The 17561-nt window shown below is 47.3% G+C and overlaps 1 protein-coding gene across 1 annotated transcript; it reads right to left on the bottom strand.

Moving 5' to 3' along the window:
• Window positions 1–172: 172 nt before the first annotated feature.
• On the bottom strand, window positions 173–16899 carry WNT2 (Wnt family member 2). The gene is made up of 5 exons (XM_086609752.1): window positions 16820–16899; window positions 15121–15344; window positions 11784–12061; window positions 8723–8987; window positions 173–402 (listed from the first exon to the last, which is right to left on the bottom strand). The coding sequence occupies exons 1-5, from the start codon at window positions 16897–16899 to the stop codon at window positions 173–175; spliced, it is 1077 nt and encodes a 358-aa protein (XP_086465878.1).
• Window positions 16900–17561: the final 662 nt, after the last annotated feature.

Raw genomic sequence — 17561 nt, 5'->3', positions numbered from 1 at the left:
ACGCAGAAATCAGAAGTAAACGCTGCAGAGTTTGTGTTAATTATTCAGCGGCTTCTGTGCAGTGAAAGACAAAGGCAAAACTGGCGTAAAAGCAGAGAAGACCTTGGACGCGTTCCCTGCACGGACCAGGAAGGGCGAAGGCTGTGGTCCTCAAGCATCAGTAGCTCATGCATCATGTCCGGGAGATCCAGCCAGCACTCTTTGGTGCTTTGCAGGTGTGAATATCTACCACTTCCAGGCAGTCCTGGCAGCGCACAGCACAACACCAGTGGAATTTGCACTCGCATTTTGTCATTCTGCTGACGCGGGAGGTGTCGTAGCCTCTCCCGCAGCACATCACTTCACAGCTGTCCATGCCGCGGGAGGTTTGGTTACAAACCCGACCAGCTGTCCCGAGGGACCCTACAGAGGAAACACAGGAAAGGTCAGGGGGTGGATTTTAAGGAATGACAGAAAGCATATGAAAATAGGTACAGGAGACGTAATCTGCAATGCTTTTGATCCTTCAACATCACAACACCTGGGATTCAATATCAAGCAAGATAAATGCCTGTAATAAGGTAAAATTGCCCATAAATTCTCATTTTTTTCCTGGAAATCAGCTTTGGAGATGAGAAGAAGTAAAACAGACCAAATATTTCAAGGCTCTGCCTGATTCTGTTAGTATCATCGTGCTTTGCTTCACCTTCCCGTAGCACCTCTTCCTCTCCAGTGAGCAGGTTCTCTCACCGAGGCAGCCATGCAGCCCCCTCCTGCCCCTGCATCCAGTCCCCCCAGGACTGTGTGAAACAGGGCAGCCAGGAGGAGCACCCCCCTGGTGCTTGGGCGCTCACGGGCTCTGCAGGATTGCTTTGGAAAATAGGAGACTTGCTACATTTGGTGGCTACAAGGGACATGATGGGCAGAGTAACCACGTTGCTGGAGGTTAAAGTCTGCAGGAGTGAGCGCAGAAGCTCTCCAACCGCTTAACATCGCCGCTGTGTCCACCCATGGCCCTGTGTCCACCAGTTCAGGTGGCAGCTGAAGAGTGGCTGCTCTGTGCCACCTCTCATTTCTGCAGGGTAAGCACCAAGGGTTCTTCTCTTTCTTGATAGAGATTAGAAGAAACTGAATTCGAGCCTGCTGTGGACAGGAGGGGTAGGGAAGCATACCCCACCTCTTCATGTTCCTAAAACCTCTCTGGAGTGGCTGAAAGCCTCTGTCCATCCCCATGTGGCACAAAACAGCACTTTTAAGACATGTCTTAGCCCAAACAGCCACTGCACCACATAGGAGCTGTTGCTTATCTCATAGAAACTCATCTTAGGGTATAGTTTAGGATCCACACCACAGCTATTGACAGATTATTATTATCCATCTGAAAACTTATGAATACTCATTGCTTCACCTCATTTCCTACATATTGCTATCATAAATCAATTCCAGGTACTTCCATGAGATTAACATTGTTCTGACATTTTTCCTAGTCCTGATTATATCTCCACTCTTCTGTTCTTGGCCAAAATGAGATTCCCTAAATATTGACTGCCGTCACTAAAGTAACTGGAAGCCTGTTACAAAGTATATTCACAGCTGTACAGCAAACATGAACAATTTACTTTCTTAAAGAAAAAAATACATACAGGCATTAATTCAAATTTGCATGAGTGAGGATAGCAAACAATTTTTTAAGTTTAAAATGAATATTAATTTTAAAATAATTTAATTTTTATTAATTAATAAAAATTGAGCTGTAGTAGCCTGGCATTATTAAAAATCTAAGCTGCATAAATTCTAATTTTCTTTTTTTCCATGGTGGGGGATGTTCTGCTCTTTTTGCATCTAAGTCAGGACAGGCTTCAGCTTCTGCCCCAGAGGAGCGTTTCCATCCCTAGAAGGCATCTCAGCCTTCTCTCCCACAGACTATATTCCTGTATTTATTTAAATATTTAAATATTCATTGAGTAGAATTATACACCTGGAAAGCTTCAATATCGAATTGCTGGTCCAGATCTGTTGTGGGCAGAGTAGAAGAAGGGTGTTGCGTGGCTGCCCGCTCTCCAGGCTCAGCGGGTGCCCACGGCCACCCCAGCCACCCGCTGGCTGCTACGCCAGCCCTGGCTCAGGGCTCCTGAGACACGGGTGCTGCTGCGCCGGCCAAGAGGAGACCTGCTGAGCCACCCAAGAGGCAAAAGACGGAGGGAGGAGAAAACACGCTGAACGGAGCCAGAGACGGGCTCCTGCACCTGCAGCCTGATAAATCCCAGATCTCCTCGGGGTCTAAGCCTGCTCACGCTGCTGTCCATGGACCAGCACCCTGTGCGGTATCCTTCGGGAGGCAGCTGAACGGCACTTTAAGTCTCTGCTATTTGCAGAGCCCCTCACATTGATGTGAAAACCAGTGACACCCATGCATTGGGCATGCCCTGCCCCAAGGAACCAGCAATGACTCTTGGTCTCCTGCCCCACAGCCAGCGATGCCACCTCAATCCCATGCAGAGGGTCCCAGGGAGAAGAGGCACCACCAATGACCTACACAGGTGCACCCCACCTCTAGCAAGCCCTCTGCCACACAGCTCGCTCTGCAAGGCCAGCCACACCGGGGCAACCTGCACGACAGGCAAAGCAGCAATGCCAAAAAGCCTTTCCCAGATCCTTTTTTCAGGAATCGCTCTGCACTGAGGGAGAGGGACTTCCAGTGGCCCCTGGTGCCCCTGGATCTAGGCAGGGCCGAGGACTCAGGAGGATGCAGAGCTTCGTGATCCGCCTGTGGTTCCATAGGAAGCCTGTGGCAGAAAACAAACCAAACCCTGCTTCCAGGCCACCACGTTCTTCTCCACCCACAATGCTGTGCAAACAGCTAGGACATCTGAATGTAAGTGCTGGTGCCTGTGTCGGCCCACAACAATATCCATCACATCCCAGACCGTGCAAAATACAACCAAATAACCACTTTTGTAGGGGTTTGTCCTGACCTCCCTGCTCAGAAAAAAAAAAAAGGTACAAAGGCCAAGCTTGCAACTCATATGATTAATGTTCTGCATCAGGAATTTGGTGTGAATTCCGGCTTACCTCCCTGCATGGGCTCCCCCTCACCTCCCTTGCTCTGCATTCCTCAGCTGAGGCACAGGTTAGTTTCCAACTCCAAAGTTCTGATTTCTAAATGTTTAGGGAAACTGTACAGCAGCAAAGGACAACTTGAGCGGGACATTCCTGCTGGTTTCAATTAGAGTTTTGCCACTGACTTCAAAACCAAAATGATTTCAGCCCCTAACAGATAGTCAGAAGCTGGAATCACCTGATAGTGCTCACAATACACCATCGACATTTTCTACGGCACTAGGAGAGGAGACTGAACTATCCACAGAACATGACAAAAGAGAAAACAGGCTCATTTAAAGGCTTAGATTCTGAGCAAAACCAACGTCTTTGAAAAGTTCAAACAGCATCTTCAGCACCCCTGCGGCTTCTCTCGTGAGAAAGAAAATGAGCAATAACCGGCAGCGAGCAGCCAGGCCAGTTACCGCGCTCCTTGGGGCATTCACATACCCAGGTGATGAAGACAACAGTAGACACTGAACAAAACACGGCAGAGTTTTCTGATCCTTGCCTGCTGCCTGTAGTGCCCCTCCTCATCACTTCAGAGGCAGGAGTATGTTCTAACTTGCAAAAAGTTTTCGTGCAAGCTCTTTGTTTTCAGTTCAAGTTTCAGAATTGCCATGCTGATACACAACATCACACCTGCCAAAACATCCATAGCTTGTAATACTGACAACTTTATGGCCTGTGTATCAGCCCCTTTCTTCTTGGTTTGCACAGTTGTTTTCTTAAGCAAACATATGGTAAGTTGAAAAACATTTTTTTCCTATTCCTAAAGCACTAAAATGAATTTATTCCTTTATAATGTGAGAATTCACCTTCTATTTCTATTGAAAAAAAAAGCAGTGAAATCCCCAACAATGATGAACTAGTTTCCACACAAGGATTTGAGAGTGGGGAGAAGGAAACATTCACAGAAAAAGTAGCTCTGAAGCTACTTTTTAAACTAAGAAACATTCATGTAGAACCTGTGTACAACACCTTAGTGAAGCAGGGCTGGAGAGGACAGGCGGCGCACGCCGGAGGCAGCCTTGTCTGGAGGGGTTGGGATTTCCCAAGCCACAAACAAAAAGGCAGCAACATGCTGATACAAACAGCTTATCCAGAGTCAGTTTAAGCAAAGACGTGTCTCGCTCTAATTTCTGTAGCCACTGATAGCTGTCATAACCTCTCAGCTCCCAGGGGCTCGTGGGGCCATTGCGCTGCTCCCTTGTCGGCTGGTGCTTGGAGGAGAGCTGCCCTGGTGGAAGTCATCGCAAGCTCCACCATCTGGAGAGCTGCCCTGGTGGAAGTCATCACAAGCTCCACCATCTGGAGAGCTGCCCTGATGGAAGTCATCTCAAGCTCCCACCATCTAGAGAGCTGCCCTAGTGGAAGTCATCGCCAGCTCCACTGTCAGCTTGCGCAGGACTGAGACTGCACCCAACATGTTTGCAATGTGTAAACTGGGAGATAGGGGCCAAGAAGTTGCACAGGGACTGCCTGTATGCATCTAACCTCAGGGAGAAGTTTCTGATGTAGATGGTTTCCCTCCATGGGTTATGTACCTCAAGTACTAACAAACATATCTTGCCCAACACCAATACTTTGCCAGTTGCTCTTTACCTTCACATTTTTTTTTCACTCCGGAGTTGGTCTCATTCATGTCAAAGCCACAGCAAATGGCTTACGTGGGGCAGCAGGGGAAATAACATGAAAATAGTCCTGTGAAGGACCCAAAGCAGGTCACCCTGGGCACGTGGTTTGTCACCCAATGCGCAGCTCTAGGGGGCTGCCTGTAGCACTGCACGTGCATCTCCACAGTGCTTTCCATCAGGAGACCAGGTGTGGACGGTCCTCAGACCCAGCCACAGCACCCTGTCTTCCTGTTGGGGACACAGGAGATGGCCACAGCACTCCAGGTACGTGACCCACACCGCACACACAGGCAGAGGCAGTGACACTGGCTTTGGCAGTGTCTGAACTGGGACCACATGAGTGAAACTATGAGAAAACTATGGATGACTTGGCACATGGGAGTCAGTCCTGAGGGACTGCTGCAGCAGCTCAAGATCATCTGCACGTAGACACAATCTGCCTCTGCTCCACCACCACCTCCACATGGTCAAAGCCTCATTGCTACAAGAACAGTTGTGAACAGTCAACACAAGCTCACCAACACCATGCTGCTGCTCGCCCACCACATCCACCTTGGTGTCCACGCTCGGGGAACACAACCTCTCTGCTCCATATGCATCACCTCAACTCACGTAGCTGAGCTCAGCTTGCTCTACACACTTTGGTGGGGGTCTCCGTGCAGGAAGAGGCTTCACTCAAACATTGCCCACGTTTTCTGGTTGCTCTGTACAAATTAATTTTTAATAAATCTGTTCTAAAATGTTTTCTTTCGCAGGAAGACATTTCCCTGCTTTAATAGTCTTTATGAACAACAGCCTGTAACGAAGGCTCGGCCGGCGAGCTGGTGATGCCCACGCTACAGCTGCTCATATGCAGTCTCTGCTTGTCCACCAGTTCAAAACACGACAAACTTGCAACAGCTTCCCATCAGCCTGGACATTTGAATGGTCAAACAGCAATCTTGTAACACTTCGACTGCTTCTAACAGAAACTTAGAAGCAGACAGGCAAGAGCTTTTTTAGAGCACTTCAGAGAAGTTACGTGTTCAGGGTAAGAGAGTTCTCGCGACAGTGGGACTGCCACTTGCGTAGTTGTCGCTTTCATTCCCTTCACAGCTTTGTAATTTCCAACAGGTCTCTCTCCCTGGGTAGTCCTGGGTACACCCGTATTGGTTTTGGGAGCTGGAAATTTACGATAATATAAGGGAAGACCATGTAAAGTGTGGCAAAATTTGTAAGTTGGTGACAAGATTTTCAAAAGCCCTCTGGGATGTCCTACCTCAGTTTCTATCAAATTATGAGCACAAAATTGTGAGTAAAAATTATTTCAGCATCCGTGTGAGCAGAGTTAGGTGAATTCTGAACACTTCTGAAAATCTTCCTTTGGTCCTTTTCTAAAAGTCATGAAATCTTAATGTGAGACAAAAGGTGGTCAGGTTATTATGTTCTCATGCTATTTAGATGCTATTAGTCATTTCCCCATATTATATCTCTCCCGAAAGCAATGACTCCTTTTTTCCTCCTAGGAAAGAACGAAAGAAACACCACATTTCTCACGTTGTAGGGGTGATCCATGTATGTGTGTCCAGGTGCCTCCCCCAGACAGACTGCCAGAGTCAGTGGGGTGTATCCAGTCCAGGCACTCTCTGGTGGCTGCCCGACCCCAGAGAGAAGAGCCAGCGCTGAAAGCTTTGATGGTGGAAGACGAGGTATGTGGTTTTTTGGACAGGCCACTGATGATACAAGCCTCAAGCACCTTTAATTTACTGGTTCATATGTGTTAGCACACCCAAGCCACAGAGGACACTGGCTTGGTCATTTTACAGTTTGTGAAGCTGTCTCCTGGTTAAGTCATGACACTTCATAAGATTAGCTCTGGGAACCCTTCATTCAGTCCCAATAGTAACCAATCTTCAGATATACTTTCTTTTTTTCTTTCCTGAAGCACTAAATTGCTTAAATTCTCCAGAGAACGAAAGGCAGAACTGTATTCAAGCACATACTAAAGTGCTGTGGTATTACATTTAGCTGAGGCTGAGATGTTCCCCACCTATTTCCAAACTCAGACTTCCATAATCTCATTTCCTTTCCAGTCATTTAACAGGGCTGACACTCTGGAGAACTCAACAGGGCAAACCAAAGGTAATAAAGAAAAAATACTGCTCAGCTGCAGAAACTACCTCTCTCAAAGCCAGACCAGTTTTTGTCTGATTCCTTCTTTGTTCCACGCGAGCAGCGGGGCATCTCGTGTCCCGTTAAAGGTTTACTGCAGCTTGCCAAAAATGTGCTTTTCCAAACAGCCACATTCTCTGAATTCTGGGCAGCAAAGAAACACCGCCTCGTCTGCAGCCTTATCTTGAGCTGAACCAACACACGTGTCAGACTCTGCCATCTCTGGGCAGGCTTGACTGCATCAGGCAAGCGCGTGTCATACTCCGCGGTGAAAAACGCCCACTCTCCTCTGCAATAACGAGACTGACAGATGAGATTTGGCTTAGTGCCAAGAGATTATTAAATGGCTTTTTGACGTAGAAGTGGGTTGTATACAGGCTCTCTTTTTCAGGAGAGAGAAATCATAGGTTTTATGATGAATGAGGAAACTTCAAGAAATAAAGTTATGAATAAATCTTGGTCTGCAAAGTCAGTCTCTTCACAATGCCACAATACGCCTATTTATTCACCTGGGTTAGAGTATTACACTTCACAGCACCGGCCACTATTCAAGGAACAATATGTGCTTGTGCAGGTCACAAGCATCACCTGCAAGAGCCATAAATAACATTTAAAATGACCTTGACTACTCAACTAACCAGAAACACTATACAATAGAGGCATACTGGATGAAATTCTGGGTTCACTGAAGTCAATAGTACATGACCAGGACTTCACATATTGTTCTTATTTAAGTATAGTTGTTTTGCAATGCTTATTCCAAGTAAACTTGGATTGTAAATACGCAGCCGTGCCAAAAAGAGTTGAGCTGCTTTGCTATCCAGATGCTTACAGATATGTCATACCGGGTGCGATCCGGTACATTATACAACCTATTAATTAGTTCCACAACATCTTTCACACTTTACTCAGTCTGGCTCTCTTTTCCAAATTTCTGGTTTTCTAGTTGCTAGTTTTTAATTGCAACATCAGGAAACACTATACACAGGTCAAGAACCATTAGCAGGATTCCTGAAAGCAGAAAAATTCAGAGTTAATAGCAGCCCTGAACCTTTACCTCTTCCCACTGGGGCTGGCATGACTCTTCAGAAAATGTGATGGTTGTCATGGATGGAGCCAACACTGCCTCGTAAAGAGGAATAAATCAGCTGTGTCACTGGATGCAGTGTGCTGTGCCCCACCGATCTCTAGTCTTTCTTCCATCTGCACGTCCTCCAGCTGCCACGTTACCGACAGCTGCATTGACTGACGCAAGCGTGGTATGCACCAAGCTGCTGTACCTCCCACATTACCGATGAGGAGAGGTGTGTCTACAGCTAAAGAGTCCAAGGTCCGCAGTGAGCTGTGGGGAACGTGCAGATAAAGGAGGACGCTGATTTCTGGGGAGTCTGCAGCAGTAGCATGACAATATGGAGGAGAAGCAAGGCAAGCGGAGGTGGTATCATAGGGTCACCAGGGGACTTGGGGCTGCCATAGTTACATCTGGAAGCTCTGGAGTGAGCTGTGTGATACAGGCATGTACGTGGCTGTGTACGGTACGGACCTGCCTCCAGAGCATAACTCAAACTTGTCCTAAAAGCAGCTTTTGCCTCGCAGCATCTCCAGGGCTCCATAGCATCTGGAAGAAATTGCCAAATTATATTAAAACAACTGGGTGTTGTACATCTAGGGACATCGAGGAGTTATTGCTCTTGTACAGAGCTGTCCTTCCAAAACATCTTCCTGCCTGTTTCCTGCTGGTTACGTGCATAGAATTATATATGTATACATACACACTCAATAATAATGATAATTTTTGACCTTCAAAGTACAAATGTCTGAAATAAAACCATTCACGTGCAACGATAGAGGCTTACCTACATCCCTGTCCCTGACACAGTAGTCTGGAGAGCTTTCAAAGTATACCAGGTCATTCTTAGTTGGCTTCTTAAATCTCTTATTAGCCACAGTGAAACCCGTGCCATCTTGATTCATGACCACCTGAATCGCTCCATTGTATTTCTTCCACAGATAATCTCCTGTTTTCCTAAAGTCTGCCATGGCCAGCCAACAGGTCCTTAGAGTGCATGATCCACTCACACCGTGACATTTGCACTCCTGTTTCAAAAACCGCTTCACGGCCTGTTTAGAAATGCAGTAAAATACACACAGGTGAAACAAACTGTAATTTACGCTTCTCAGCCCTTTTCCATTCATCCTGTAATGCCAGGCTCGCGATGGGCCTCCAAATCACGGTCTGTAGTGACACCCACTGGTAGCATGAAGTCATCCCCATATGGTTGGTCTGCTCTGGTTGCTTGACTCAACCGTACGCACAATCCTCTGGCTGGTGGGCCCACCTTCCCCGCTCCTACCAGTCATCCCAGGGTGGAGATGGTCCATAACGCTAAGACACAGACTGGGCTGGAGGAAACGGTCTGGGAAATGGGCAGAATGGCTCAGGACCTTGGTAGGCAAAGGTACCGCCTTTCCCCATCTTTCCAGCTGAAGCATCACCACACTGAGCCCTCTCTAGCTCACCTTCATCAAGTTGCCCTTTGCCCTGAACAGTGCTTCAAATATTGCCTGGAAATTCACAGGCATTTCATATTTAAATGCTTTCGCAGAGACTGTGCAAAGTATCGCACCTGGGCTAGGTAACTGGTCGATGCAAAATTTTTACATCTTCTATTTTTAAAATGCTTATAAACCTTTTAACAAACATTTTAGGATGAGACCTTCGGGAGCTTGCACTGGAGAGATCACCATTAATTTAATGTCTGGATAGCATTTAAGCCATTTCAGTGTCATCTCAGACGTTTAAGCTATCTCTATGATGTTGGAGAACAATAGATGGGTTCACATGCAATAAATAATTCTTTCCTAATTCTGAAGATTGGATATTTGATCTATAAATATTATGCCTTAAGAGTTCATGAAATATGAACATTTTAGAGTTTGTACAAGAGGAACAGCATCATGGGAGGAAGGAAGCTCCATGATTAGGAGTGAGACTGATGCACAGCGGGGCAGCATTTTTCAGTCAAGCACTTAGTAATAAACTGAGAATGTGTTATAAACCCAAAGTACTTCTAATTCTCTTTCTTTCCAACTTGTAAATGACTTGACTGCTTCAAAGAAGTCACTGACATTCCCACAGCCCTACTTTGTTGCCAATGGTACTATCTCAAAATTGGGATTCTGCTCAGAAAGATGCTTGGTTTTAATTATCTGAGTAGAAACAATTTAAACTACTTGCATGTTTAAAACAACTTGCTGGTCTGAGGAGTGGAATAGCAGAAATAGTACATAGGGTTGCAGGACTATTTTTTTTTTTTCAGTGATGTTCCTATACTGATACACTGTATATTATCTTGCATGATTCATATGGGATTATTGTAAATATTTATTCAATGTATTTATAAAGTAGTAAAATCTTAATAGTCTAGTTTTAAAAGAAACCTATCAACACAGGCTTTCCCTTTTGGGGGTGAGAAAAAGCCAAGGGCACAGCTGGTCCTGCCCAGATCCAAATGCCAGGCTTGTGGGCGGGCTGAGGTGGTGAGGTCCCTGCAAAACTAAACCTACACTATTGCACTGTGGATATGAAACAACATCCCCTTCTATAAAGTAGCTCCTAAAGCATATGAGAATGTGTTGATTATTTTTAATAAAATACATTTATTAAAGTTCTCTATCTTTTTTTCTAAAAAAACCCACAAACTAACTGTTTACCAATACTGTCTTACTATTTGGCATACATATATTTTTTAAACTTACTAAGATACTCAACTATTTCAGAAAGTACTTCCCAGCACGGAGCTCACTCGCCCCTATAAAGTCTTTGCTGGTGTTGTAGACTGCAGTCACTGTTGGACGGTAACATAAATACGGCCGTAGTATTGCCCACGCATCTCACGCACCTGCATAGCCTCATCTGCCTGTATTACATATTAATTACACCTGCTGGTAATAACCAGGTGGAGGAAAGATGTCGAAGGAGGAGCATTTATCGGAAAAATTATCTACTTGCTGTACAATTCATTAAAATCGAGTGTTTATTCTAATAAGGGCTAGTTAATGTAGAACAATTTTACAGTTTATTAAAGGGAACTTTTTAAAGCAAAATATCAGGATATGAACAATTCACTTGCTATTGAATATACATTAAGGAAAACCAAAGACAAGAAACAAGAAGTCCCTACGACTCATTTTAGAAGTGCTTGGTCTAGCACTATAAAATATTGTTCTGTATTATTTCAGATGTCATGGAAGCAGCAAATTTTGTGTATGTTTTGAATATTACAACAGTGGTTTCCAGTTTCATGCACTATTCTTACTATTTATAGCTACCACCACAAAGTGTTAGTGCATGTATTCCTCCTCCCTTGCACCAGCAGTGGGGAATATTCCTGGCAACTACTCCTCTACTCACCTACAATAAAAAAGTAGAGTCCTTTTGTTGAAATTGAGAAATATTTTCATGTAACGTTTAGAAAATGAGTTTGTTTAGAGCAAGTCATGCCCCAAGGCCTATGTCTTTTGGAGGGACATGAATTTTGGACTTATTTACTTAAAAAGCGAAGTAGTTGTATTTTATCTTCGTTCATTTTGTGTTCAGGTTTATCATATACATACAGGAACAGACAGGGTGGTTTTGTTTCTCCAATGCTATTTTGAATTTGGTCTTTAATAGTCAAGTTAACTTCCCACATAGGGAGCCACTGAGCCGATTCAGACAGTAGCACTGTTAAGTAGTCAGCCTAGTTGGAGATCTCTGTCACACTGAACCTCCAACAGAGACAGAAATAGCATCTCAGGCTCCCACTCATCCCATACTTTTTCCTAACTGCTGAGACCAGTCCAGCAGGGCCAACCGTTACCTGCCCCAGATCCCTGAGATCTCACTAAGAGCATCTCCAGTGGACGGACACCCACCTTCCTTCCAGCTCTGTTGTTGTGAAGGTTCATCAGTGCTCTTGCATCTTTGCCTTTCCGTTCTTTAGCATCCACAAAGGCTCTGGCAAATTTAACACCATAGTCAATGTTGTCGCTGCAGCCACCCCAGTCAAAATGGCCCTTGCTGTCCTTGGCAGACCCTTTCTTCTGGGGATCACAGGAACAGGATTTCAGCTCCCCTTGACTACAAGCCCTGGTGATGGCAAAAACAACTCCAGCAGAGGAGATGGCATGTACAAAAGCAGATTCCCGACTACCTGAAACAAAAAATGTCATTTTAAACATCGTTGGGGTAGGTAGTTTGAGTGGTTGTCCTAACTCCAGCCAGTTAGCCTGGACTTTTTTGCTGAGCAAAAGATAAAACCGGGCTGAAATCACACAAATACATGTTCCCTGGAGCCAGAATTAGTCATGGCTTAAACTTGGACCCCTCCCTGGTAAAAACTCATCAATGTAGTGTTAGAGTTGGAAAACATTAAACGCGTGCTTCTGATATTGATTAATATACTTTCGCGGATCAATTGTTTTGTGCAGATACATGAATAGGAGAGTTGGTATTTCTACCCTGTTTTATTGATGTAGGAAAAGATATGAAGTGCTATCTCAGAGACAGGTTTAAGAAATTATTAAATAGGGACACTGGAACAACATGTACATTGCAAAATACTGCAAACAGCTCTAGAAAGTAGTTTTTCCTCTTCTAAGTACCCAGAGTAAACTTTCCTGCTTAAAGGGTAGTAGGGAGAAATCTTGGGTGTTATTTTTCAAAAATAAGTTAAATTTAGGTTTTCTGCCCAGAGCCAAGCCTGGTAACTGTAATTCACACAAACAAGCTCCATTAAATCGATGGCACTGCTTGCGTCATGCTTGAGGCAGGATTTTAGCCTGGCAGCTGTGACTTCCACACGCCAGCTGCTCAGGCAGTTTTCCTTTCTCTTAACGAGGATATTTAATTATATCAAAGATTATCTGCATTTCTAGGCTATGCCTACTTTTAGGCTATTGGGTACCTACTTCAATGTAGTAATTGCTTATGTTTATTTTAAGATGTAGAGCTGTATTTACAATACAGCTATCTTATATTGAAACAACTCTATTTGTGGTAATGGAATATTTTAATATTTTTAAAGTTTTTTAGCATGGAAAGAGTGAGAAGTGGATTTTTGTGCAGTACCTAAGGCCACCAGCAGTGAGACACACCCGTTCGGAGGACTTGTGAGCCTTAAATAATGTCAGTGCAGTAAAACAGGACCCCAAAGAGGGAATGTTATCTGCAATTTTATTGCAGGGGCAGCATTATACCATATAACTTATTATTTAGAGTTTATATTCCAGTATCATCTAGATGATTCAGATAGGAAGGGCCCCAGACTTCCATGTGCTGCACAAACCTTTGGCAAATGGCAACTAAAAGCTTGCAAAAGGACTGGGCAAACCCTGCCTTCCCTACGCTGCCTTCAAAATCAGGCGGGAGATATTGAGGCTTGTTACGAATCATGCTCTTTTGAAGATGTCATTTCTGAGAAAACATATTCAGAAGCACCAACAGTTTTACAAATCAAATTTTACAAATTAAAAAGAAACACTCAATGTTGTTGGAAGATAAATGTTTCATTTGAGATTATTAAACTAATCGAAAACATTTCGTTTCAAATTAGAGCAGCATCGAGCTACGTTTCCCATCACAATCAGTGCCTGATCGGGCTCAGGGCAGAGCTCAGAAGCCTGATGCCTTAATTCTCTCCCATGAGCCAGCACTGAAAACTCCACTTTTGGCAAAAATACATGTTTACTTTTTTAAGAAATTGCCTCATCAGACTCAGGCCATGTTCTGCCAGGCGTGTTTTCCTGAATGTCAGACAAACCTCATCGAAAACTTCAGCTGATGGGTGGCATTACTGGTTACTCACAAATAATTGCTAAGGGAACACGAAGCTGGTTACAGGAATCAAGTGCTTACCAGCAGCGGAGCCTGGCACCGAATGATACTCCATGGATGAATCCCACTGCTTGGGCCAGCGTGCCCAGTGTCTCTTATCCTCCTCCCTGTCCCCACCGATGAGGCAATGGCCCCAGGGTACTTTCCTCATCTCTCCTTGCAGGTGCCATGCCGCTCACAGCCTGGAGAGGCTGTCTCAGATGGTACCGGGGACATCCCAGGGACACAAGTGCCAGGGCAGGGCCAGCCCCACCAGCTGTGCACCACAGCTGTGTGTCAGGTGTGGTGTTTGGTGAAAGGATCTGCAGTTTAGAAGAATCTCAGCACATTTATCACTTGGATAGGGACATCCTGCCACGGTAACAGGTCTCAGCCCTTTTTTTGAGTCAAAAGGACCACATAAGCTGGCTGAAGACTCACTAGATGGCTCAGTCCAACGTTTAGATGGCAATAATATCCAGCTTAACCATCCTCCCTCAGGGTGGGAAGCACATTGTAGTGATCAGCTGCTTGGGGTCTGCACAAGCCTAGTTCACTTGTATCAGATGTGTCCCTGCTTATCTCTCATCCTGAGCCTGACCTGTGGGACCGGCTGTCACACAGCCCACAGAGGGCTGAGGGCCTGGAGGGTAGCGCTGCCCCGGCCCTGGGACACCTCGCAGGCAGCACTGCCCTGCTGGGACTGCACCCTGCTGCTGCGCATCCCTGGTGGAATGCTCCAGCGGGAACTGGCCAGCGGAAGGGGCTGTCATCTGCCATCGCAATGCTTGTTTGGACACAGACTGCCCCTTTCAGCCCCACTGGGGTGCTGGTCTCCCTAGGCGGGGTGGGCTATGATAGAAAACCCTCCGCCAAACTGCTGACTTCTAGCACCTCCGTTTCTCTGTAGTCCTTAATCTGGAGGTCCATTACACAACGAAAAACGGAGAAGTTGGGAACTGCAGAGCCAGCCCCTAACATGCCAGCCCCCCCTTTCTGAACCTTAACCTTGCCCATGTCTTTCCGCCCTAATACAGGTTTTTAAGCAAAGCAGCCCTTCTCGTTCTTGTACGTGCTGTTCTGCGGACTGGGAGACTCCAGGACGACTTTGCATTTCCCCTTCCCTTCCTCCTGAAACGTAAAGCAAAGCTTCACCCTCTCTAAGAACACGGGTGACAAGGAGGGGGCCACCGCTTCCCGGTGTTCCCGACGGCGCCTCGGCACTGACCGTCCTTAAACCCCCTTTTACCCTTACGCTGACCCTCTAAAAGCCCTTTTACCCTGCGCCCGAAGGCGCTGAGGAGACGGCGCGACCGCGGAAGGCGCCTCCCCCGCCCATCCCATCCCATCCCATCCCATCCCATCCCATCCCATCCCATCCCATCCCATCCCACTCACTGCGCAGCAGGACGCGGCCCAGCAGGCGCTGCCCCCGCTCCAGCGCGTTGCAGTCCCAGCGGTGCCGGCGGAACTGGTGCTGGCACTCGGCCGTCCAGGCGGCCACGCCGCGGCCGATGGAGAGCATCGCCTCGGGGTGCCGCCGGCACAGCTGCCGCTGCCGGCTCACCAGGCCCGGCACGTTGTCGCACATCACCCGCGACGAGCCCACGGCCCCCATGTACCTGCGGGAGAGAAGGAAGGACGGGGCAGGGCAGAGCCGGGGGCTCGCCGCCACCCCCCGGGCACCGGCTCGGGGGGAACGGGGGTTGGCCTCGGCGCCCCGTCTGCGGGCAGGAGCCTTCCGCTGGCGGAGCCGGAGCTGGCGCCGCCTCTGCCTTTTCGGTGGAAATCCTTTAAAATCAGTCGCCGATGGTGTGTTTTTTAATAACGGGAAGCGTTTAGTAGAACCCCAAACCCCGCTGTTACAGCTCCGTGCAGTAGGATTTTTTTATTATTATTTTTTTTTAAAAAAAAACCTTTACAAAAATTAAATTACATCATCATCTATATCCATATGGTCTCTATTAGTCCTGAAATGTTTCGAAAGGCACCTTTTATAAACCCCAAACTCCTATAGGTGTCTTTTGAAGGGATCAAACAGAAGAAAACGTCTTTTTCTTGTATTTTCATTACTTTATACGACCATAAAATCGTTAAAGCCGTGACTTCCAAAAAAGATATATATATTTAAGCGGCGGTCAAAAGACACCATGACAAAAAGTCATCGCAATAAATGACGTTTATATGGCTATGGACACAGATAGTAATTTTACTGAAATATGCTCAGTCTGATAAATCAGACTTTGATCCCGCGTCAGCCAGTGTCAAGGTTAAATGTGTTCCCCAGGTTTATAAGAAGCAGTTTAACTCCTCTTCTATGCCAAGACTGTTCAGTCTGGGCTTGGTTGGGGTCCCCCGTTTGAGGGGCAGGTTTCTGTTTCCATTCTAACCCGTTACACGGACCGGTGTTTCGCAGCTCGCTTGGACGCCCCGCAACGAGATAAACACCATTTGAAGCGGGTCCTGCGCTGCCCGCACAGGGCTTTCCGCCCTTCGCACTTGCAGCTCGCAGCTCAGCGAGGAGAAACTCGCAAGGAGGGAGGGGACAGGGAGGGCGAGGAAGAAGGAAAATAAAAAAAAATCAATAATAATAATAATAATAAAAAAAAATCCCTGCTGTAGCCAATTCCCAGAGCCGCCGGGGCGCGGAGGGCTGGCTGCCAGAAGCAGCGCTTCATCCGCGCCCCGCGGGCGTGTTCCCTGCGAGCCTGCCCTGCCCTGCCCTGCGCTCCTCCCGCTCCCGCCGGCGGCTCCGCTGCCCGGGGCAGCGCGGGCACGCCTGGCAGCGCCGGCCGGGGGCTGCCCCGCTGCCCGCGCCGGGCCGGGTCCCCCCCGCGCCTCCAGCAGCCCTCTCAGCTGCTCTGTGCTTTCTGCGAAGGAGGAGGCCGGGGAGCAGGGACGGGGTGTGGAAGGAGACGCCGAGACCATCAAATCCCGCTGGCTTTAAGGCCGGGCTTTCTGGACCGGAGGAGCTGGCAGGGAGAGGCTTACACAACACCCCCCCCCCCCCCCCCCCCCCCCCCAGCCCTAATTTACAATTAATCCGACCCCACCTTCCCCAAGAGCAAATAAAAATTCCTGGAATTGCACAACTTACCACCATGAGGAGGTGACCGGTGGGGTCGCCCAGACCAAGACCAGGGGAAGAGACCACCAGAGCCCAGAGAGAAAGTTCATGTTAGAAACGCTTCGGTCCACATCAGGTCAGTCGCGGGAGGCAGAAGAAATCCCATGGAGCAACAATGACCGGCAGGAGCAAACGCACCTTGAGGGCTTCTTTCTTCCCTGGCTCAAGCGCCTCCGCGTCCCCACGCACGGCCGCGGGGTTTATTGATCCCCGCCCGGGGTACGGGGAGTGCTGCTCCGTGCATCGCTCCAGATTCCTCTCGATTCGTCCCGCACCAAATCCTTCAGGACAAGGAGCTCAGCCCCGCTCCCACCCTTCATCTTTGCCCTGATCCAGCTCTTCCCTGCAGTCACAGCAAAACTGAGGGGCTGGTGCGGGCTGCTCACAGACTGGGTGGGTTCTGCTTTGGGTTGTGTTTTTCCTTTTTTTTTTTTTTTTCCTCTGAAACTCTGATGGATGAAATGATGTCAAGAGACACTGGGGGAAGAGGAGGAGGTAACACCTCTGATTAGGCAAGGAATCCCGAGGAGCCAGTTGCTTTCCAATAACCCTACAAGCAGACAGTTCAGACACGCCAGCAGATGCTACGCGATGTGCTGCGAAGCCTCCAGCTGCGACCACCCCGGCTATGAAAGACCGGCAGCACTTGGCACCTCGCAGCGTTTGACACGACGCCGCTTTGTTACTCTTTATGCGCACCTGCGAGCACCGA

This window comes from Tauraco erythrolophus, chromosome 4, assembly GCF_009769465.1.
Source record: "Tauraco erythrolophus isolate bTauEry1 chromosome 4, bTauEry1.pri, whole genome shotgun sequence".
In the NCBI taxonomy this organism is placed as follows: Eukaryota; Metazoa; Chordata; class Aves; order Musophagiformes; family Musophagidae; genus Tauraco; species Tauraco erythrolophus.
Note: the sequence above shows the minus strand (reverse complement) of the source record. Positions and strands in the feature narration are given on the sequence as shown.

Bases quoted from the DNA above. Each gene is read 5' to 3' on its own strand.
- WNT2 (XM_086609752.1), bottom strand. From the start codon at position 16,899: ATGAACTTTCTCTCTGGGCTCTGGTGGTCTCTTCCCCTGGTCTTGGTC. The intron at 12,062-15,120 runs GTGAGTGGGATG...TTTTTGTTTCAG, and splicing joins GGGCCGCGTCCTGCTGCGCA to GTAGTCGGGAATCTGCTTTT. The intron at 403-8,722 runs GTAAGCCTCTAT...TTTCCTCTGTAG, and splicing joins TGTCAGGGACAGGGATGTAG to GGTCCCTCGGGACAGCTGGT.